The 23055-nt window shown below is 45.5% G+C and overlaps 1 protein-coding gene across 1 annotated transcript in view; it reads left to right on the top strand.

Annotated features, from left to right (window-relative positions):
* Positions 1 to 17683, top strand: part of LOC141751386 (myosin-4-like) — a 39548-nt gene extending 21865 nt beyond the window's left edge. The window contains exons 22-41 of the mRNA XM_074608034.1: positions 1000 to 1176; positions 1845 to 1990; positions 2077 to 2167; positions 2953 to 3342; positions 3900 to 4026; positions 4437 to 4555; positions 5262 to 5458; positions 5952 to 6135; positions 7056 to 7221; positions 8049 to 8179; positions 10152 to 10460; positions 10547 to 10750; positions 10835 to 10960; positions 12080 to 12250; positions 13750 to 13854; positions 13930 to 14025; positions 14471 to 14605; positions 15907 to 16105; positions 16408 to 16571; positions 17657 to 17683. Of these exons, the coding sequence (XP_074464135.1) occupies positions 1000 to 1176; positions 1845 to 1990; positions 2077 to 2167; positions 2953 to 3342; positions 3900 to 4026; positions 4437 to 4555; positions 5262 to 5458; positions 5952 to 6135; positions 7056 to 7221; positions 8049 to 8179; positions 10152 to 10460; positions 10547 to 10750; positions 10835 to 10960; positions 12080 to 12250; positions 13750 to 13854; positions 13930 to 14025; positions 14471 to 14605; positions 15907 to 16105; positions 16408 to 16571; positions 17657 to 17683 (3264 nt within the window). The remainder of the gene's footprint in view (positions 1 to 999; positions 1177 to 1844; positions 1991 to 2076; positions 2168 to 2952; positions 3343 to 3899; positions 4027 to 4436; positions 4556 to 5261; positions 5459 to 5951; positions 6136 to 7055; positions 7222 to 8048; positions 8180 to 10151; positions 10461 to 10546; positions 10751 to 10834; positions 10961 to 12079; positions 12251 to 13749; positions 13855 to 13929; positions 14026 to 14470; positions 14606 to 15906; positions 16106 to 16407; positions 16572 to 17656) is intronic.
* The last annotated feature ends 5372 nt before the right edge of the window (positions 17684 to 23055 follow it).

Here is a 23055-nt window from a genome sequence, read left to right as displayed (position 1 = left end):
AGACAGTACTAGCAGAGATGTAATTACAGCCCTGAGGTTCCCTTCACTGCCATCACAGAAAGCAATAGGTTTGCAAATTGCAAGGAAAACAATTCTAAGTTTGCAATTACAGATATGTTGGACATTTCTATACTAACGCTTAGAGGAAATCTAGCTGGTACGGGGTATTAGGATGAGGGAGTGTCTTATAAGATCTCCGGGCCATACAGCTAAAGCACTTAGCAGAGTGGGTGTTCCTTATCCATCCATCCAGGATAAGGATATCCTTATCCTTATCCCTATCCTTACTGTCAGGCTTTCCCCTCTGAATGAGACAAATGGGAAGCAAGGGTCAGACAGGCTAATGCACAGCACCTGACATGTTTGAGATAAGGTTGCTGGTGTGCAATGCTCTACTGAAGTACAAGGAATAAGTTTCCAAGATAAAACTAGAAGAGCTGCCATGTCCAGCAGACCACTTAAGACTTCCTGCCCTAAATTTGTGATCACCTGTTCCAAGGGCATAAGGTTCTTTTTCGTGTTACTGTGTTTCATTGACTTTTATGGACAAATTAACATATCCTTGGCTGTGCTCGGCACTTGATATCTTTTTAAAGAACCTCACTTGCTGAGAATTTACAGCTCTTTGCCTAACAAATATATCACATACAGGAAATATTTTTTTTGAGCAAGAACAACTCAGAGACCTTTTGTAAATCCCAGTGGGAAAAGCTGGCAGAGGCAAGTGAAGACCTAGCACATGTTCCAGTATAGAATTCAGCAGGATAGGGCTGGTAATCAAAAACAATTACAGCAAGAATTCCTACCATTGCAGGACCAGAGAGGTCTGACTGTCAGGCATGACACTTGTTGCTACCCTCGTCATGAAAGATGTAGACCTTCTGTGGAGCACATTTTGACTACATCCATGCAAGATTTTGCAAGGGTGCACTCACTGTGTTCTCAGTCTGTCATTTCTCAAGGCACCCCCTCATAGTATGGATGCTGGCTGTCTAACAGGTTAAGAATCTTACTGAAGAGATGGCAGCTCTGGATGAAAATATTTCTAAACTCACTAAGGAGAAAAAGACCCTCCAGGAAGCCCACCAGCAGACGCTGGATGACTTGCAAGTCGAGGAAGACAAAGTCAGCACACTCACCAAAACCAAGACCAAACTGGAGCAGCAAGTAGATGACGTAAGGAAAAGTTTTTGGGTTTTGTGGGTGGATGCTCTGACAGATTAGAAGAGACTAGAAATCTGTAGTTGGGAGTATAAGCAACATCTAAAGCAGCCAGGGCAGCTTTAGTAATTGCAGCTCATAAATCACTGCCAGTTGACAGGGTATTCCGTAATCCAGTACATCTTTCATCCTTCCCTGCCTGTTTAAACTATGTTCATCATTGGATTTTTCAGCATTGCAGACTTTTGTGCCCCATTTTAAGCAATTAGCTGGAGCAGTATAGCTGTAGCAATTTGAAGTTTGCTGCAGAGTTATTTGTGGTCTCTTACTGTGCAGTGTGGATATACTCCAGGAATTTATGAACACGGGGAATTTGTCAACATTTAGCAATCTATATGCTAGGAACTGCAGCCACTGGAAAATTTTAATTTCTGTATTTTTCAAAAACTTGCATTTCAACTGTGCACTGACAAGCCACGGGCAGCTTAATACCTGAAACCAAATCGTAATGTCAGCTTTGATCTTGCATCGAGAGTGTAGCAGAGATGGAGATGAGAATTATATGCAGGATCTGATTGTTTTCTCTATTCATCAATTTCCACCTTTAGTTAGGTTTTTAAATCAAGAATAGTTACTTTCAAAGTATAATTTACGAGTTTCAAAGTATGTTTTATGTGTGTTAGCTTGAAGGGTCTCTGGAACAAGAGAAGAAACTGCGAATGGACCTTGAGAGAGCAAAGAGAAAACTGGAGGGGGATCTGAAAATGTCTCAGGATTCCATCATGGATCTGGAAAATGATAAGCAACAGATGGATGACAGGCTAAAAAAGTATTGCACTGACTTTTTTATGCTCTGAATTCTAAAATTCAGATTTATCTTAACCGTATTGAATTTGCATTCTTGTTCTTTAACAGAAAAGATTTTGAAATTAGCCAGTTGCAAAGTAAAATTGAAGATGAGCAAGCTCAAAGTTCTCAGCTGCAGAAGAAAATTAAGGAGCTTCAGGTAAAGTCTAAGAGTTATTGATATTTTTAGTAGCCAAGCACAACTTCCTAAGAATTACTTAATATTTAGTCTTAGACTGTTCTACATGAATGGAACTATTGCATGCACGAATAATGAATGCATGAATAAAACTATTAACCTGTTCCCGTCTCAGGGCACTTTTACAGCAGCTCTCGCCTCTAATCATACATAACTATGTAAGAAATTTCTTAAGTGAAGCTTGTGGCAGACTTTGAAAATGGATCAGGTACAGAGTTAGAACAGTAGTGAAGCCACTGAGTATGACTTTTCTAAGAAAACAACAGAATGTGAAATAATCTGTCATGATCAGGACAGAGATCACCTTCTAAATGCAGAGCCAGAAGACAGTTCTCTTCAATGCTATTATTCCATGGTGCTCATCTCAAGGTTCCTTCCGTCTTCCTTCCTGATGGAGAGAGGACACTGCTTTGTTTTGGCCTGACCTTTGAGAAATTTCTAATAAACTCACATTCCTTTACATTTTCTGGTGACGCATCCCCTATTTCTTCAGAAAAATGAATTAGTAGATCCTTCATAACATAATAAATCATTATGAGCGGTAACATAAAATGAAATATCAGGTTTTATATTCACTACTGTTCCAAAACTGAATGTTGCACATCCTAGGACACAATTCAGTGAAATTTTTAGTGGTGTTTCACTCTGCTGATATGAATGGATGTGAATGTTTGCTCTTTATTCGTTAATGATAATTTCAAATCTGTCTATTCAGAAGTCCTCATTTAACCAAATAACTTTCACAGGCTCGAATAGAGGAACTGGAGGAGGAAATTGAGGCTGAACGTGCAATCCGTGCAAAGACTGAAAAGCAGCGAGTTGACCTCTCGAGGGAGCTCGAGGAGATCAGCGAGCGCCTGGAAGAAGCAGGAGGAGCTACCGCAGCTCAGATTGAGATGAACAAGAAGCGTGAGGCAGAGTTTCAGAAGATGCGTCGTGACCTTGAAGAGGCCACGCTGCAGCATGAAGCCATGGCTGCCGCCCTGCGGAAGAAGCACGCAGACAGCACAGCTGAGCTTGGGGAGCAGATCGACAACCTGCAGCGAGTGAAGCAGAAGCTGGAGAAGGAGAAGAGTGAGCTGAAGATGGAGATTGATGACTTGGCCAGTAACATGGAGTCTGTCTCCAAAGCCAAGGTTATCATAGAATCATAGAATCATAGAATCTTCATGGTTGGAAAGGACCTTTGAGATTATCGAGTCCAACCATACACACACCAAAAAAACCCCAAACAAACAAAAAAAACCACCACAATCAAACAACCTACAATCTCTGCCACTAGAGCATGCCCTGAAGTGCCAAATCCACACGTTTCTTAAACACCTCTAGGGATAGTGACTCAACTACCTCCCTGGGCAGGCTGTTCCAGTGCCTGACCACTCTTTCAGTAAAGTCATTCTTCCTAATCTCTAATCTAAACCTCCCCTGCCGCAGCTTCAGACCATTTCCTCTGGTCCTGTCATATTTCACCTGGGAGAAGAGGCCAACACCTACCTCTCTACACCCTCCTTTCAGGTAGTTGTAGAGGGCAATGAGGTCTCCCCTCAGCCTCCTCCGAGCTAAACATGCCCAGCTCCCCCAGCGTCTCCTCATATGACTTGGTTGCTGCACACGAAGACAAATTTCTCATGACTACCATTGATTTTCTGAACAATTAGATGAGCTGAAGGATATGCTTTCTATCTCTTAACAGAGCAATCTGGAAAAGATGTGCCGAGCTCTCGAAGACCAGTTCAGTGAAGTCAGAACCAAAGATGATGAACATATGCGACTAATTAATGATCTGAACATGCAGAAAACACGTCTACAGACTGAGAATGGTGTGTCCCTAGATGAAATGTATTTGTCCTGTGCCAAGTACTTAAATATGCTGTCTGACCGCCTGTGTATTTTGTAATATATTCATCACTGGGTGATCTGAACAAAACTCAGACTGTAGAATTTCCTCCTGGTGGCAGTCATGAAAATTCCATCCAAGGAAACATAAAACCAAACCAAAAGTGGTACTGTCAATCAAATGAATGAGTTTGTGGTCCGTTCATCCCCTTTACTTTGATGCCAGCACAACGTTTATCTTTGATAGCTTTCTCCTACTGTTGGGAATGAAATTGTTACTCTCCCTTCATTTTACCACGTTGTATCTTGTAATCTCTTTCCATATGGCTAGCTCTTCTCATTTGTATGTTTTGTCTCATATCTCTGTCTAAAAAAATACATGCTTTGTCATTAGGTGAACTTACTCGGCAACTGGAAGAGAAGGAGTCCTTGATTTCTCAGTTGACTCGAGGCAAACACGCTTTCACTCAGCAGACTGAAGAGCTGAAGAGACAACTAGAGGAAGAAAATAAGGTAACTGACTTGTTTTAATTTGGACCGACAAATTGTAAAATAAATCAATGAGCTGAAAAAATAAATGAGATTTCTTCTCAGAGAAAGGTGAAGACATAACAACAGTAAAACTTTTGAACATTGCCTTGGAGTATAACACGCAGAAGAGACACTAGACATTAAATAAGGAAGACAGTTTAAGCACTTCTTATCATGCTTTCTGAAGTTCAAAATCTTGAGTGAAGTGAATGAAAATAGCTCTCTGTGCTTACCTTACTGCTACGAGAAATCCCTGAGGCAAAGAACACAGCAGCAGCCCAAAAAAAGAAAGAGACCAGGAGTGCAGATGTACCCTGGGTTAGATGTGACAACACAGTTTAAAGTTTCTTCCAACTTCAGATAAACACCAAATTCTACCTGAAAAGCTTGTGGGGAAACCTCTTGAGAGATAATTCCCACCTTGACTGTTGCTGGATTTCCTGTGCCTTTGCCTGAAGCACTTGGTGTAGGTGAGTTGGAGAGGCAGTATCCCAGACGAGACTGACAAGCACCTGATCTTGCTGAACAACTTCAAGTCTGAAACATAGAGTCCCTAACGTTACTCACTTTGCTCCTTCTGTTACTCTAGCAGTTGCACACGGGCAGTGAGTTGTGGAGGTTTTATTGAAATAAATTAAAAAAATCCAGTCACAATGTGTTGACAACTTGTATACTTTTAACTACCCAGGCCAAGAACGCCCTGGCCCACGCCTTGCAGTCTGCTCGCCACGACTGTGACTTGCTGCGGGAACAATATGAGGAGGAGCAGGAGGCCAAGGGGGAGCTGCAGCGTGCCCTGTCCAAGGCCAACAGTGAAGTGGCCCAGTGGAGAACCAAATACGAGACGGATGCCATTCAGCGCACGGAGGAGCTGGAGGAGGCCAAGTATGTGTAGGGATGGTCTGGAGCAAGTAGAAGGATATTTAAATATAAATGTGAGAAGGAACTGAAGGAAACCAGAATATGCTTGTAGGGAGAATATGCAGAGCGGCATGCTTTGTAATGTGCTAGGAGTAGAGCGTTTAAAGGAGGAGGAGTAGAGGCTTGGGAGTGTCTACAGAAAGGAGAATTCCAGTGCATTAACTACGGAGTTACTCATAGTAGCTGAGAAATTACATTCTTTGCCAATACTGAAATGTGTTTCTGGTTCCTCTCTATATTGGTATAATCTACCCCTCGGGTAAGTATTCTCCCAGCCTATGCACCGCTCCAGCGTGCTGTCTCATCCCAGGCTCTTACTGGTGCTCTCTGCCCACACCATCACAGCTTTCCGTGTTGCGCTCTCTGCCCATCTCTCCCATGCCAAACTCCCTTCCTGTCCGTTCTCTGAGAACACCAGAATTTTCCTTCTCTCAGCGCTGATTGTCTCATCCTGCAGAAAGAAGCTTGCTCAGCGCCTGCAGGAGTCAGAGGAGCAGATTGAGGCTGTCAACTCAAAGTGTGCTTCACTGGAGAAGACAAAGCAGAGGCTGCAGGGGGAAGTGGATGACCTCATGATTGACGTGGAGAGGTCGAACGCAGCTTGTGCAGCATTTGATAAAAAGCAGAAGAATTTTGACAAGGTTCATTCAAAGAGCCTTCCAGATCTGAACATTGTTAGACATTTGATAGGCCAGGCCAAATTCTTAAATTATGGACGTTCTGCACTCACAGTAAGATAAATTACGTTTTATCTAAAGCAAAGCTATGGTAAGGAGCACATAATGGGACGTATGGTAATGATAACGTCACAGTGTGAGTAACCCCAGATGACCACAGCAAACAATAAAGTAGCTTTCTGATAGTTTTAAAAAGCATGAAGTCTTTGCAAGGGAGATTGGGAGGATCCATATCTAGTCTTTGATCAAGCAGACTGAGCAAATATTCATATGCAAGCTAACAAGCCCTGACTTTCACTTGGTGCTAGTCTGCCAGCCTTGTATTTGGGTTAGGCGGAGCCTCAGACTCCTTTCCACAGTTCCAGTCTTCACTGCCTTTAATAACACTGAACAGAATCAACACTGTTTGCCCAAGTGATGTTGGACAGTCCTGTGCCTTGGCCCAGCCTTGTGTGAGTGAATTGGGTGAATGCACTAAAAAAGATGCCCTGCACGGCTGTGGTATCAAACTCAGGAGACAATCAGTAGAACGTGATCTTTCTGGGTGGGCTGAGTGCAAGACCACTGGCTCCTGCAATAATAAAAAGGCTCACACAGCCTCATTCAGACTAACCACATTGTGTCCAGTGGTGTCAAACCAAAGTCCTGCCCGAGAGCTTGCAGTATGCAGTAGTGCTGGCTGAAGAAGATAATTTAAGTAGCTTCCACCAAAACAGCCATAATATGTATCACAGTGAATTGATTGTCACAGGCAGAGAACAGTCCAAAGCAAAAGACTGCAAAACAGGCCATGCCTCTTGGGTTCTTGTCCTGTAAACATGCAGAGACAGGAGTGTTACAGAATGGGTCATTCTTATGCTCTGAGATAGCTCCTGTTACTCCAGGTCCTGGCTGAATGGAAGCAGAAGTACCAGGAGAGTCAGGCTGACCTGGAAGCTACCCAGAAGGAGTCTCGTTCTCTTAGCACAGAGATCTTCCGGATGAAGAATGCCTATGAAGAAATGCTTGACCAGGCTGAGACTGTCAGACGGGAGAATAAGAACCTCCAGCGTAAGTTCAGATCTCTAGCATCTCCACCATGATCCACCATCAGCTCCATCAGAATCCACCATGTGTCCTAAGATGATTCCCTGTTTCTGGGCTACCAGAGCTCTGCCTCTTCCCAGGGTTTTGTTCCTTGTGGTTTTCCCACAAAGCTCAGGCTAGGCAACTTTCTTTCCTGTTCAGCTGATCACAAAGTCACCTGTAAACACAGGACTACAGCTCATTACAGCATCTTACATACTGATGGTATTCCCTTTCCATTCCCACCATCATAATCCCACTCATGAGTAGGGACCAAATTGACTGAATAGACAGAAATAATGATGAAACCACATACTCTTTTTTTTTTTCAAATTACTTCAGTCACTTCCATTAGAAAAAGTCTGGAGGGCTGTTGTCTGTCTCTTGACTATTGGAGGACCATGCAGCTGTGGCACAATGGATTGGCATTTAATAAGCAGAATAACTATATAAAGGAAACACAATTCGGTTCCTTTTTGTGAGCTGAATGATCCCTGGGGAGTATCTGAGGATAAAGAGAGCAATCAAACAGGACTGTCTCTGGAGAGGTAATTTCATTATCCAGAGGAAGTTGACATCATTCTCTGAGCTCAATCCAGTTGGTCCCCCTCATTTTCAAATTGCACACTGAACTAGAAATAGCAGGTGATCAGAAATAAAGATTGCACAGGAGACAAGACCTGTTATTTCTCCTCACTGCTGCATCACGCTACATTATTATCTCTTCCGTCACTTCCATTGCCAAACAACAATTGCAGGTCCATTGACAACATTACCTAAGATGAGTTGAGTCTGTGTTTTCTGTGTTGCAGAGGAAATTTCTGATCTGACTGAACAGATTGCTGAATGTGGAAAAGCTAATCATGGACTGGAGAAAGCAAAGAAGCAAATTGAGCAAGAAAAGTGTGACCTTCAAGCAGCATTAGAAGAAGCAGAGGGAAGTGTCCTCAATAAGGAGGCTTGCTTTTAGAGATATCATGAATGGAGAAAATGTGGAGATTATACATTCGTGTTTGTCCCAACGCTGTCACAAAGGTGCAGTACGAGAGCACAAGCAGACCAAATAGCACAGGACCAGCTCCTCTCCCATACCAATGTGACATCCCTTGCTGTGCTATCATGCATGAAAACACTCAGTCCCAGACTAAATTTGAGCTCATTTTGCACCACCTGTTTGAATTTGCTCCTCTGAAAGGCTAAAGAAAGGTCATTTGTATTTCAAAACTCTGACAATTTTTTTTTCTAGTCAAATTAATCAAGGATGTTTTCAGAGCATGTCTAACCCATACTTAAAAATCTTTGTATCACCTCCTGTACAAAACAAGCTGAATGCTGAAAGGAATTAAGATGGTATTTATTCAATTCCTCCGCTTTCAATGAGTGGGAGTCAGTAATACATTCAAAGAGGAGTCAGTTCACAGATCACGGGTTCTAATGAACATGGAGAGGTTGCTGCAGATCAGCTGAATCTTGGAGCTGCCACTGGTACACTGATGTGCTTTCCTGACACAGGCTGCGTACCAGGTCCCACAATTCCATGGTCTCTCCATCTTCCTTTGGCTATCCCTCATCTCGTCATAACTTTAAATCTTACTTTTTTCCTAATCCATGTCAGATTGTAGCTCTTTCAGTTCCCTCTTGTCTGGGTTCTGCCTTCTCTTCCGTTTCTGCCCTGACTGTCTCTTGGAAAAGCTTTTGGTACTTCTATATGACCGTATTTGATTCTCCACAAAATGCCTTTGAGAGCATTTCATGGAGCTGCCCATGGCATACCTAGCTAAGACACAGAAGCAGCTCAAACACAGAGACACAGAATTCATTTTCATTGGAAAGGATGTCTGGAAGGTCTTTAGTCCAACCTCCTGCTCAAATCAGTGTTGACTTCAAAGTTACGCTAGGTTGCTCGAAGCTTTGACTAATTGTTCTTTATAATTTCCAAGGAAGGAGATTTCATAGTATTGCTGGACAACCTTTTCCAGTAAGGCATCATTCTCATGGTAAAACATTTTTATCCATATATGCAGTCAGGATTTCCCCTGTATCAACTTTTGACCCTTGCCTTTTGTCTTTTTGCTGTCCACCACCAAGAAGAGCCCCACCTTGTTTTCTCTGTAACTCCCCTTAGGTAGAAAAAAAAATCACAAACAACTGACACATCTCTAATCTTCAGATCTCACTAGATGGGTGGGCAGTAGAAGCAAGAGTTAGAGTGGCCATGCAAATCCATCTGCTCTAATTTACGCATCTAAAATGTCACCAGTCTAATCCTGAATTAGTCGCCATAGGCTCATTCTAGAATCAAAAAGGAGAAACAGGCATCTCTGGAGGGTCTGTTCTTAAAAGACATGACAAGGCTACATCGACTGTTTTATTTTCTGGACGTGCTTATTTCTGTCCACTGGTTGTAAAGGACCAGCTTCCAGCTTTTAACTCCTAGACATCTGAAGCTAGATGGTATGAGTATCAGAGGGAAAAGGCTGTATGGAAGGGGAAGATACCCACATAGTCACTGGGATGGGACTAAGTGTAGAGCCCCTAAAGAGAATTCAGCATGGAGATGCAAGAGAAGGCAACCTTCTTCTGAGCATTAGGCTTGGCTGTCCGATTTTATGTTTTCACATGTCTTGTTATCTCTGCAATGTCAACATAGCCCTCCGTGCCCAGACCTTGTGATATTGGAGGCATTTTCCTAAGGAATCTTATTCCTAAATTACTAATTAATATCCAGCTAAGGTATAATGACTCCTGTGTATGGGAACAGCCATTGTGTTTTTCAGAGCTAGGCCTTTTCTAAAGGCCTACTACAGTAAGGCTAATGTATCTGCATTACTGACTGCAAAGTATCAAAATTCTGCATGGGCATTTCCCAATAACGGACACTACAGAGACAAATGATATTATTTCAACCCCAACAGGGCTCTTTAGAACATGAAGAGGGAAAAATCTTACGTGTTCAGCTGGAGCTGAACCAGGTGAAGTCAGATGTTGACAGAAGGAGTGCAGAGAAAGATGAAGAAATTCAACAGCTGAAGAGGAATCACCAGAGGGTATTAGAGTCTATGCAGACCACATTGGATGCTGAGATAAGAAGCCGAAATGATGCTTTGAGGCTGAAAAAGAAGATGGAGGGAGACCTGAATGACATGGAAATACAGCTGAGCCATGCCAACTGTCAGGTAGCGGAGACACAGAAGCACCTCAAAGCTGTGCAAGGGCAACTCAAGGTAGGGACCACGAGGGCTACTGTCCTATGGGTCTTTGCTGCTCACCCTGCTTGCTTCTGAGTGTCATTGTGCTTTCACCTCCAAAGGATTCCCAGCTCCATTTGGATGATGCTTTGAGAGAGAACGACGACCTGAAGGAGCAGCTTGCTATCGTAGAGCGTAGGAACAATCTGATGACAACAGAAATGGAGGAGATGCGAGCTGCTATGGAGCAGACAGAGCGAGCCCGGAAAGTTTCTGAGCAGGAGCTGACAGATGCCAGTGAGCGAGTGCAGCTTCTCCACTCGCAGGTATTTGGTAACTCCTTTACAACGGGCACGTAGGAGTGGCATGAAATAGGGTGGGAATGACCTGTCTTCTGTCTGTCCCAACAGAACACAAGCCTCCTCAACACCAAGAAGAGACTGGAAGTAGACATTACTCATTTACACAATGAAGTTGAAGACAGCATTCAGGAAGCCAGAAATGCAGAGGAGAAAGCAAAGAAAGCAATCACAGATGTAAGTCCTCTTGCTTGCCTCTCTTCCACTTCATACTACTGCAGTCACTTTTACATTTTAGAAAGGAGCAATCAGGTTGAGGAGAACCAATTCTTCAACATAGGAACAGAAAATACTGGTGACACACAATCCCTCCCACATGGGCCTCACACAGCCTTTGCCCTACTGCTTGCCATTGAAGACGCCTTCAGTCGAGGTCTTCTACTCATCCCTGTCTCCCCATACCCACGTTCACTTTTGCTTCCAGTATAAATGTAACAAACAGGATAGTACAGATGGTGGCAAAACTGTAATAGGAAAAGAGTAGTCAAACCAAGGCCTGTTTAGACACACCACAGAAAAGCAGAAATTAAGACTAAAGTCATACATGCTTCTATACAAATGCTAGACATGTAAGAAATTGAGAATAGAAATGTTTCATTTAAACAAGACTACAGTTACAGCATCAGAAGAAACAAATCTTAGGACTATCTAGGAAAGGTATATGAAAATGAAACAGAAAATGGTCACGCTACAGACTACCAGTCATACCATGACTTCATGGTGCACCTGGGCCTGAAAAGCTGTGTCTGGTTCTGGTTGCCCACCAGTGGCAGTGCTGCAGATTCCCCTCTGCCCTGCCGCATTGGTGACAGCTATCCATCCAGGGTTCTGAAGATCTCAGCAGGCACAAGATTTTCATTGCGGTTCGAGATATTGGGGGTCATTTCATTGGCAAAAACTGCTTAGGAGTCTGACTCTTCAGCCCGAATGGCCAGATATTCAAATTCATTTGGCGGCCCAGAGATGCAGAGGGCTAGCTGGTGATACTTCAAGATGCCCCTAATTTCCATTGATTCTTAAGAAATGAAACTTCGGTATTGAGTCATTTCCATGCCCTAATTATTTTTTTCTTGTCATCAACCCTGCCCATTCTCCAAGGCAGAGTAGTTTTAGAAATACAGATATTGAGAAACGGTGATCCTCTTTATATGACAGACCCTTAGCACAGCCATGGGCACTGACTGAGAACGTTGAGAGCTGTACGCCAATGTGAAGCTGGGCATTGCTCCCAGTGAGAGCGCAAAACTGCCAGGGACGGGGAGGCCTACTTGTAACATAACTGTGCACTACAACCAGGCAGCCATGATGGCAGAAGAGCTGAAGAAGGAGCAGGACACCAGCGCCCACCTGGAGAGGATGAAGAGGAATCTGGAACAGACGGTGAAGGACCTGCAGCTCCGTCTGGATGAAGCTGAGCAGCTGGCACTGAAGGGTGGAAAGAAGCAACTGCAGAAACTAGAGGCGAGGGTATGGTAAAGACGAGGGTGGGCTAAGGTTAAGTTCCTGAGTGGGCCCTTGGTTGCTGGAACCTCTTGGGAGGGTTACAACAGGGACAACCCCAGGTATCTCCAGCAGGGTTGATGAATTACACTGAGTAGTCGTACATTGCATTGTGGGTGAGGAACTTAAGAATGACCTCATAAAAAATGAGTGGGAAAAAATGGTGGCAGATGAACATCAGGGTAGACATATACGGTAACTTACCCAGGGAAAAATAATTTAAAGCATACTTACTTGGGGATGAACTTGGAACTGGCAATTACAGATCAGCCAGGAAATCTATCTCATCCATGACTGGCCTCAGAAACTGTTTGTTCAATGTTCAGTAAAAGCAAAAACCCAAAAGAGAAAAAAAATTGGGCTTCATTAGGAAGGGCACTGAGAACAAGACAGAGGGCATCACTTGCCACGTGCAAGTTCTGGTCACTGCAACTCAAGAAGGACCTGACAGTTAGAGAAGCAGCCAGGGAACGGCATCCAGTGTGTAGCCTTATGAGGAGAGACAAAAAAGGCTAGGACTCTTATTTGGAGAGGAGATGGTGGAGGGGCATATGATCGACATTTACAGAATCACGACAGCAGTAGCCAAGGTGTGTTCTGAATGGTTATTCATCAAAATGCACAATATGAGAAGTAAGAACACATGATGCAGATCAGGACATCTTCATCTGGAGATCAGTTTAAAAGAAATAAAAGGAACTACTTTACAGAGCAGGCAGTGAAATTCTGGAACCTGCTGCCACGGGAGGTTGTAGAGACAGCTGGTACAAGGTTTAAAAAGATCAGAAATCAGCAGGTTTATAGACATACTTAAGGGAACAGGCACAGATATGTCACCTGCTGCCCCTAAATAGTATATGCTGCTGCCACTCCCAAAGACAGAGCGTTCAGCTAGATGGACCATTTGCCTGACTCACTTAACTGCACTCTTAAACCGCTCCTGTTCCAAAACACAGCACAGCTGACAGGGAGTTAGGTGTTCTTGGATTTGAAAGGAAATATCCACACTGAAATGCAAACATTGCTGTCCAGGTTTGACCTACATACAAAGCACAAAAGGCAGGGAGCTGTGGGAAGTTGTTAGGGGCTATTCGTGAGGGTGAGCTGGACTCAATGATTACAAATTAAACAGATTTTCCCTATTTACCTGGTGAACATTGACAGAACCCTCCCGTCCCTGTTTCAATTTCCTCTTCTCTGACCGATTTAAGCCTAATTGTGTTTATAAGTGCCCCGGCTATCCACAGTAAGTTCCTTCTATAAATACCTATGGATTCACACACTGTGTCACTACTAGTATAGCACAGTGAGCAGTTTTTAGCTAGTTTAGCCCCAAGAAGCAGCTGCAGGAAGCTGCCCTGCGCTCTGCAGCCTTAGTCTGCAGAGCCCCGGTTCCCAGGATCCTACAGCGGGATCAGCAGCCTTTCTTGGCAGCTTGCTGTCTTCACCATGATGCTGTGTTTCAGATCAACGAGTTAGAAAACGAGCTTGATGCTGAGCAGAAACGGGGAATAGAGTCACTGAAAGGCGCTCGCAAGTATGAGCGAAGGCTGAAGGAGCTCACATACCAGGTACTTCAAATCCTCTGGCCTCTTACATCACCTCGGCCCATCATCCAAGGCTGACTTGGTTTTCACTTCTTGCAGTCTGAAGAGGATAAGAAAAATATTCTCCGGCTCCAGGACCTGGTGGACAAGCTGCAGTTAAAAGTGAAAGCATACAAGAAACAGGCTGAGGAAGCCGTGAGTGCAGGACTCTTTTTAAATCTTTGTGGGCCCAGGGTGGAATTTCCAAAAGGCCTGGGCTCTCAAGTTCATTAAAATAATTGAACACCCAGTTTGATAGGGCAGCTATGGCCACTGGCTTTAAATATTCCTTACCTTGTAAAGACTTCTGGCTCACAACAGAGCAGGCACAGCTGTAATTATCCTGGAGTTGTTGCACTTTTGGAGCCACGCTAGCCAATTTTGCCAGCTGGAGCTGAGCAGGACGGATTGTTCTGTCCCCAGCAGAGCGCTCATGTTGTTGACAGCACGGGATAGAAGTGCTCAGAGTGCTGGCAGCGCAGGGATGTAGCTATGAGCTATAGGTGACGTTACTGTGGCGCAGCCACAGGGTGTTCAGTTAACAGTAACAGCACAATGTCAGTTCATGCCCATGTCGCTGATGGCACTGCATGACTTTCAGGAAGAACAGGCGAACACTAACCTCTCACGATGCCGCAAGACCCAGCATGAGCTGGAAGAGGCTGAAGAACGAGCTGATATTGCTGAATGCCAGGTTAACAAGTTGCGCGCCAAAACTCGTGACATTGGACGACAGGTGAGTTGGAGGGCTACGGAGAAGGATCCTTCCTACGCTGCAAGTGCCACAAAGATCTGCAGCCACAGCTGCATTCCTCCCTCTGGCACTGCAGCAGCCTCATAAAGGAAGGCCAGAAGTTGGCACTTACTCAAAACCAGTGAGTTTTGAACGTCCTTTTGGTGCCTCCCAACAGACAGACCAGATATGATTGATGCTAAGAATCCAGGTCTTTCAGCAGAATTGGGAGATACTGGTTCTTTGCCAGTAATATGGCAGAACATTTGCAATACCCACAGACCTGTAGCAACCCCGCAAATAATTCAATTGCTCCAATAACCTCTACGTTATCATCCTTTTTTTTTTTTTTTATATTTAGAAATCAGAGGAATGATGTCCCTGATCAGAGCTGCAGCAGGCTCTCTTACAATATAGACTCCAGCGCATCCAACAGATAGTCATTACTTGCTTCAAGGAACTAGGTGTGCGTGTAACTGATCCTTGACCTGGTAACTTTTAGACAACCCTAAGTAGAAGCTGTGAGAAATAAAAATAAACCTGGGTGATGCTGTGGTGACTGTAAGGATAATCAATTTGTCATGAGATTGACCGTGCGCGTCTGTGAAGGGATGTGTTGGGTATGGCAGCAGTTCCCAAACTCCAAGTTATGTCCTGTGGAGGGGAAAAGGGTTCCCGGGGCAATGGGAACACACTCCTCAGCTGTTCTCCACGGCTTCAACCTTCCTGCGTGAGAGAAGCTAACAGTTAAGTAGGAAAAATACCGAGAAGATCTCTCCGCAAGGCTGTAACAACAGCCGTGGCCGGAACGCCTCTGCTCCGCCGCCCTCGCGGCCCGTCCGCGCCGCAGCTCGGTGGGATGCGGGCGGGTCCCCTCGGGGCCGCGCACGAGCTTGGCACCGGCCACGCGCGGGGGGCACGGGCGGGGCCCTGCGTGCGGCGCCCTGCGGCCGGCGGTGTGCTGGGCCGGCGGAGGCGGGAAAAGGCGGGTGTCTGCTCCGTGCGGCTGTGTGTGGGTGGGGGGGGAATCTGCTCCATGCAGCGCCCCTGGGGAGGGATCCGCTCCATGTGGGGAGGGGGCTGATTCTGCTGAACCCCGCGGGCCGCGGCGCACGGTGGCCCGTTCGCTCAGCCTGTCGCCGCGCCGGGAGCCCCGTGGCCGCCGCCGGTCCCCCCGCCCCGGGTCGCCCCTCAGGTAGGCGGTGGGTCCCGGCTGGCCCCGCCCACGGGAGCCGTGCCTGCGCGCGGCCCGCCGGCAGGTGGCGCTGCCGTTGCGCGGCGGGCAGGGCCCCCTCTCCCCTCAGGCCGGGGGCGGCGGTCGGGGCCGCCCGGGGCGGGCCAGCGGCTTCCTGCCGGAGCGGGGACGGCCTCGACCGCCGCCCCCGGCCGGGGCCGAGCCCTCCGCCTGTCCCGGCAGCCCGCCGGGCAGCCCTGCCCCTGCGCGGTCTCTGCCGGCTGTGGGCTCTCTTCTCCCCGGGACGCGGGGGTGGGCCGTTGCCCGCGGTCCGGCCGGAGTCCTCGCGTCCCGGGGCTCTCCCTGGTGAGCAGGGCCCCTCTGCAAAGGGAGGGGTGCTCTGCCTGCCTTCCGCAGCGTCGGTCTTTGCCTGTTTCTAAAAGGGCCTGTTTCTAAACAGTAAAAATGTGCTGGAGCACATTAACAGCTTCAGATTTTTCATTTTTAAATGTCTGGATGTTCACTGTCGGTAGGAGCCAGACTTTGCCAGGGGGTCGTGTTCAGCCAGAGGGTCGCGTCCAAGAGACAGCCAGTGGCTGTGGCCACCATCTTCCCTCATTTTTGTCTGCAGGCACCAGTGCCATCACCAGCCATCAGCTGGTCACCCCTCTCAAGGTTCTGCCTCCTCCCTTTGACACTCAGTACCAGTGGCCTGCTGCCCACCTCCCCGTGATGCTCCTTCCTTCCATGTCATTCCTTTCTCCTCTTGTGTATTCATCTGCGCCAATTGTTCTGGTACCTCGTGTTCCCTCTGGGCTTCTGTCCTCCTTCTCCCGTGTTTTATACCCTGTCACTGCTGGCTGTAACCCCTGTGCCTCCCGATGGGTTGTCCTCCTGTTCCTATCCAGGGTCCTTTGTGCCAGTCACAACTGTCTGTTAGTCATAGCCTGCTAATGCCCCATCAAACGCTGACCTGCCATCACTGCCTCCTGAGCTGGCCAAAAGCATCTTGTTTCTTTTCCTCTGCTCTGTGGCTACCTGCCATCGTTGGCTCTGGCTTGCATGTTCTTCAGCACAGCGTTTTCTGTTGTCAGCGGCGGATGTGGACAGCCTTTTCACAGACACAGCAGTCTGTGACTTGAACTGTCACCGTGTCCAACCCCCCCAAACATGACAGGACACGGTTTTTGTTGCACAGCTGTGCACATTAGGACCACGGCTACCCCAGTCAACACACAGTGCTGCGATAAGCACAATGATGGCAGACAAATCAGTAGATTAGCAGGGTTTATCCCTTTGTTATGTACAAACCTGTTCTCAGTACTCTTATTTGTACATAAAGGAAGAAAAATGGAAAGAATGAGAAACAGCTCTGCATGGGAGTTTTGTTCTGCAGGGGTGGTTTTTAAGGCTATTTTTTCTTTAACATGAATGATGGCGGCTGCAAATGTATTTATAAAGCTGAAAGAAAATCCTTTGTCTGAAAATCTCTTTGCACTCCCAGAAGCTTCTAGATATGCTTTGTATTTGTCATGAGACCTATAGAGCCCTCTGAGTCCTTTGCTTGTCCCAGTAGACCAGGAAGGGAGTGGTAGTGGAATGACCAGACACATGTGCGTTACCCATGAGCCAGCACTGACTTGTTCTTGGCATGCTGGCCAGCAGTAGGAAGGATCTTGTGTCACTGCCTGTCTCTCCGCAGGAGTATTTCAGTAAAGCAGCCTGTGAGGTGCTTAGGCCATACATTAGCATCTTCTGTGACCACAGAACATGTCACCTTGCTCACTCAAAGACAGCTCTGGCAGGGAGGAAGAAGAGACAAGGTGAAAGTTAAAGACTCAGTCCAAATCTGTGCTACTTCCACCTCTGTTCCGGGGCAGAGTGCACAGTCCAGGCAGACGGTTTGAACAACACTCAGGCCAAAAGCTTGAATTGCTCTTTAGGCTGATGGAGAAACAAAACAGGCCACACCTTTAACTTAGCTATAAATGGGAAAATGACAGCAAACATCCATGTCATATGCTCTTCAAAAACTGCTCACTGATCAGAGCTCACTGTGTATCTCCACACAGAGAGAGACTGAGAAGACAGAGAGAGACGCTGAGCCTCCAGAGGCTGCAAGAACTTGAATGCAGGTCTGTGCCGAGCAGCTCCAGTGGGCAACTCTAGACTATTCCCAGCTCAGAGGTTTTTGTATTTCTGTATCTCTGTGCTTAATTCTTGCCACTAAATTTATAAGATATGCAGGTGCGTATTAGCATTCTGAAAAGAAGCAGACGGTTTCTGGAAAATAGGAGAAGGACTGAGAGGATAGATAAAAAAAAAATGAAACCAGAAAGCTGGAAGGAAAATGAAATAGGATAACTGCTAGGTTTTCAAAATAAACTTTATTTATTTCTTTAAGAACAAAAAACGTACTATTTTTTGTTTAGTTGAACTAGAGGTAGCGTGATATATGCTTAGGAAATAAAAAAGGACAAACTCTTTATTTTAGAACAGTAACAAATAAGCTTATTAAGAGAGCAGGAGCTGTGTCATACCTCAGTGTATACTAAGAATTACTCTTACTAGTTTGCCTACCCGTGAAGTCAGAAGGAGGTTTAAAATGCTGATTTAAAAACACACCATGCACACACAAAGCTCATTGCTTCTAGGCATGGTGCCTGCTCCTCCTTTGAGGTCCTGGGGGAACGGACGGAAGTGGGATTCATTCCAGTGTCCTACAGGATTGTCTTTCAAGTCTGTAGGGCCTTTTTGTAGGAAAAGGGTAAGTTGTGCTGAGAGTTACAGCCCCTTTGCTTATGTCTGTGGCCAACATCAGGCCTTGTACACCTCTAAAAAACTTTTTGCAGAAAACTGAGATTTCTCAGGTATGAAACTGTACTCCCGTGTGCCACCGTTATGCCTTACTTGTATTAGCAGACAAACTAAGCACAAGAGGACTCAGCATTTGACCCTTGTTAATCATGCAATGAATTTGGTCTAATTCACCTCATACGTTTGTTCTGATTCTATGAAATAATAAATCCTCTTTATGTTTTCAGCTTGGGACAAAACAACTCCATGTTTCAGTGCAGACTGAGGACTGATTGCTAGGGTGCAGCCTGCAGAAAAGACCTCGGGATTATGGTGGAAAACAAGTTGGACCTGTGTCAGCAGTGCTCCCCTGCAGTAATAACACTAACCAGTCATGGGACTGCATTAGTAAGGAGCCAGTAAGTAGCCAGCAGGTGGAGCGATGTGGTTATTCCCCTCTGCTTGGCACTGATGAGGTGGCATCTGCAATACTGTGTTCAGTTTGTGGACCCGCCCATTATACCGGAGATGTTGACATGCTGGAGAGGATCCAGCAAAAGCCCCTGGTATCAGTCAGTTGGAGCACGTGCCATATGAGGATATGTGAAGGAATTAGGTTCATTTAGCCTGGAGAAGAGAAAGCTAGCGGGGAAACTAATTGCAGACTAACACTGCTGAAAAGTGCGAATTAAGATGCATCCAAGCTTTTCCTACAAGTGTACAGTGAAGAGATAAGAGGCAATGGTCTTGTGTTTCTTAAACACCCAGAGGTGTTTAAGAAACATCTAGATGTGGCACTTCAGGGCATGCTCTAGTGGCAGAGATTGTACATTGTTTAGTTGGACTCAATGATCTTAAGGGTCCTTTCCAACCATGAAGATTCTGTGATTCTGTGATTCTGTGTTGCAAACCAGGGAAATTCTTTTTCAACAAAAGGAACACATTGTTTACCATGAGTGTGGTGCAGCCCTGGGACAGGCTGCCCAGAGAGGCTGTGAAATCTCCATCCGTGGGGATTTCCAGGATACATGTGGACAAGGCCCCAAGCAACTTCATCTAGCCTTGAAGTTAGCCCTTCTTTGAGTAGGAGATTGGACTAAAGACCCCCAATATCCCTTACAATCTACATTTTTCACTGATTCAGTTGAACTCACTAATCCATAAGGAACAGAGTTGCAGTCTGCCATTTGAAATTGATCAATTCACTGAAAAGGCTGAGGAACACAAAACTGGGACCAGCCACAGGAAGGTCAGGACCATGCAGCTAGAGGGAAGAGTGGTGACTGGGAAAGGACAGCATGGGAACGAGGCCTCTGTCTCAGGTGCCATGCAAGTGAGCCATCAAATCACCTCCTTCAGCCTGTGAGTTCTCAAAGTGACGATTCCAGGGATAAAGTACAACCTCTTTTCCCCATGATATTTTTACAACGTAGATTTGTAATCTTTGGTTTTGGAGGATATTTGAAAGCTGTCTGAACATGGGCCTGGGCAACCTGCTGTAGGTGACCCTGCTTGTGCAGAGGCGTTTGGACCAGATCACCTCCAGGGTTCCCTTCCCACCTCAACTGTTCTGTGATCCTGACTCTGATTTTATCCATTGATTTTAACATTCCATTGTGATTTGTCTTATACCAATACGGTTCACTGCTCTGGATAGTCCCTATGGCTAACTGTACAGTCTTTTGGGCAGCTCCAGGTCCAGGTGTAGCTTGCAGGGCACTAGGAACAGTGACCCTACTTTTTCCCACTCACCCACTGTAGTTGGCAAAGACGCAGAGTAGCCTGGAAATATAAGGGAAAGGGCTGCAGAGACTCATCTGTGGGGGCTGAGAAGAATGTGGCGGGTGGAAGAGTCACTAGGTGGATCCTCACTCGAAAATGGAGTGAGGAAGAGGTTGCCCACAGTGCGCAGTGCTGTGCTGGGTCTTGGTCAGAAGCAAGCAGCGGACTTGCAGCGCCTGTTTGCAGAGACAGTTTACTGCCAACCTGTTGTTGCAAATGTGTGTCAGCAACAGCAGATTTTAAAAATTAAAGCTGTCAAGGGGAAACTAATGCTGAGTTTCCAAGAGTTTATGGAATTGAATCCTCATCTTCAATACTACTCAGGATGAACATAGTTCTTTCCTAATTCTTAGAGACTTTCCTGTATGAGTCATTGTTCACGAGAGAATAGCAGCTTTATACACAGATGGTTGCAGAACAGAGACACCATTGAGAGTAAAACACTGAGACATCTATGTCCTGCAGATACAGGCACACACATATACACAGATCAACAACTTTATCCATAGAAAGCAGTCGGTCCTGCTCAGTGTGTTCAGGCAGAATCTCTGCTTTTTCATGACATCAGAAATCCCTGATGGAATTCAAGTAATGAGCAATTCATGCTGAAGAGGGAAGTTTAGTGTCAGTGAGATATCAATGTCCAAATTAGCACATCCAGGGGGAGTTTGGCTGGAGGACTGCCTAGCTGGATTGCTCTTCTTAGCTGGCCAGAAGCCCAGTTCTCCATGGGATCAAAAGAAAAGATCTCATGCTCTGGGACCCAGCAAGCTGTTGTCAATGATCTGGCAAGTCCAGATCACACAACTAAGACTGATACTAAGCCGGAGAGAAGCAGGTTTGAAGAAAGGTTTAGGTACTTTCATCAGAGTCCTCTTGGGATTTTTTCCTACTTTTCCAATGCCTCTCCATGCGATCTCGGACAAGTCCCTTAAGACCTTAATGTAGTTGGTTCCTGTAGGTTCATGCCCACATCGCCACATGCAGGTAACTTTCAGTTCAGTGGTTCAGATTTGGACATTACTGCAGCTGTAAGAGTATAAAGGCCACTGTGGGTGGCTTGTGCCTATGATTCTGGGCCAGCACTGCCTCAGATGAAACAGGCAAGGGACAGCTTCCAAAATAGAGTGCCTGCACTGGACACTCTTGCTACTTGTTACTGATACTATTTGATTTATAGATAATGCCTTTCTTCCTTTGAATGGCTTTTCCATTTAGCATGAAATGGTTAAACATTCAATAAATAAAACCGCGTGACCTAGTGTTTATAGAGCTGGAAGAAGAGAGGACAATGCTACAGTCTCTGCTCTAATGAATACAAATGCTTAGGAATCATTGAGTTGGTCTAGAGTCAGGACTGTCCTCTTCTTTGTGAGCATCCTGACCACCATGAAATGCCCTGGATATGCACTGCATATTTAGTTTGCACCAAGAGCAACAGCAGCAAGATGGACTGAGGGGAGGTCTCTCCTGAAATTCTGTATCCAGATGATTGGAGCACATTGTTGTGACTTCTGCTTTCCAGAGCTCCAGGAAGAGAGAGACGAACACTGAACTGCTGGAGAGAAGGCATGGCATCACAGTTTCAAGCAAGGGTTTTGTGACAACTGGCTGCTGTTGACACCTAACTCTAAGGGGAAGAGTCAGAATTATGAGTCACATTTATATGACCAAATATGTGCCTGTCATGTAACAGGGTGGGACCTGCCTTCCCTCTCAATAGGAAATATGTTGACTGGAAGTAGGCTGATGTTATCGGAACAGTTTGTTATTCTCAGCCTGCTTCCAAGAAAGGAGGTGAATGGAAGCAATCAGCTCTCCAGGTGAATTATCCTGGCAGGCAAATCCAGTTTAGTCTCAGGTGAATCACCACAAACTGTTTGTTCATGTAATATCAATGTCCATTTATAGACAGAGACTACGTTTGTTTATGTCTGACTCTAAAATAGTAGGTACAGCTCTGGGCACTGTTACGACAAAGATGACTAAACCTGCCCTGGAACGTCACTAAGTTTTACAATGGCCACTGCCAGTCAGGGCACTGCACGGCTGATCTTCTTTTCAGAATTGACCTTGTACAAGGGCAGTTCCAAGGTCAGCAGAGCCACAAGAAACACTGGTAAAGGCAGAAATCAAAGGCAAAACCATTCCGTATCATTAAGTGCATTTTTTTAATTGTGTTTGAATCACATTTTTGGTCATATGAACATGACTCATAACTCTGAGTCCTCTCCTTGGAACATTTGAGGTCCTGGATGCCTAAATTTCCAAGTGTGATACTCAAGAGTATCTGGCTTAGGAAATCCCTAAACTGCAGTTTGGTGGACGATGGGAGAGTATTCAAAGGAAGCACTGCTATGTGTTGTCCTGCTCTTTCACTCCACCCTATGCATTCTCATTGAGTTGCTGTCAGAAAGAGGACAGTAGCCTAGATGTTTGTTCTGAGCTCCTGTATCAGTTCTTATATCTTGGCTGTTGAAAGTATAGAGAATGGTCCCTTCCATCAAAGCTATAGCTATAGCTTTTAAGCATTTTAACAACTGGAAGTATCTTTTGTGTACAGGCTTAGAACATTTCCTCTCTAACCACAGACCTAATTTCTGCTAGTCATTTATACTTCAAAGGTCATTTAAAGATCCAGTACTACACGTGGTTTCTTTCTTGTCTCTTTCTCTCCTGGTTCTTGGCCTCAGGAGACCTC

Source organism: Larus michahellis, chromosome 14 (genome assembly GCF_964199755.1).
Source record: "Larus michahellis chromosome 14, bLarMic1.1, whole genome shotgun sequence".
In the NCBI taxonomy this organism is placed as follows: Eukaryota; Metazoa; Chordata; class Aves; order Charadriiformes; family Laridae; genus Larus; species Larus michahellis.
Note: the sequence above shows the minus strand (reverse complement) of the source record. Positions and strands in the feature narration are given on the sequence as shown.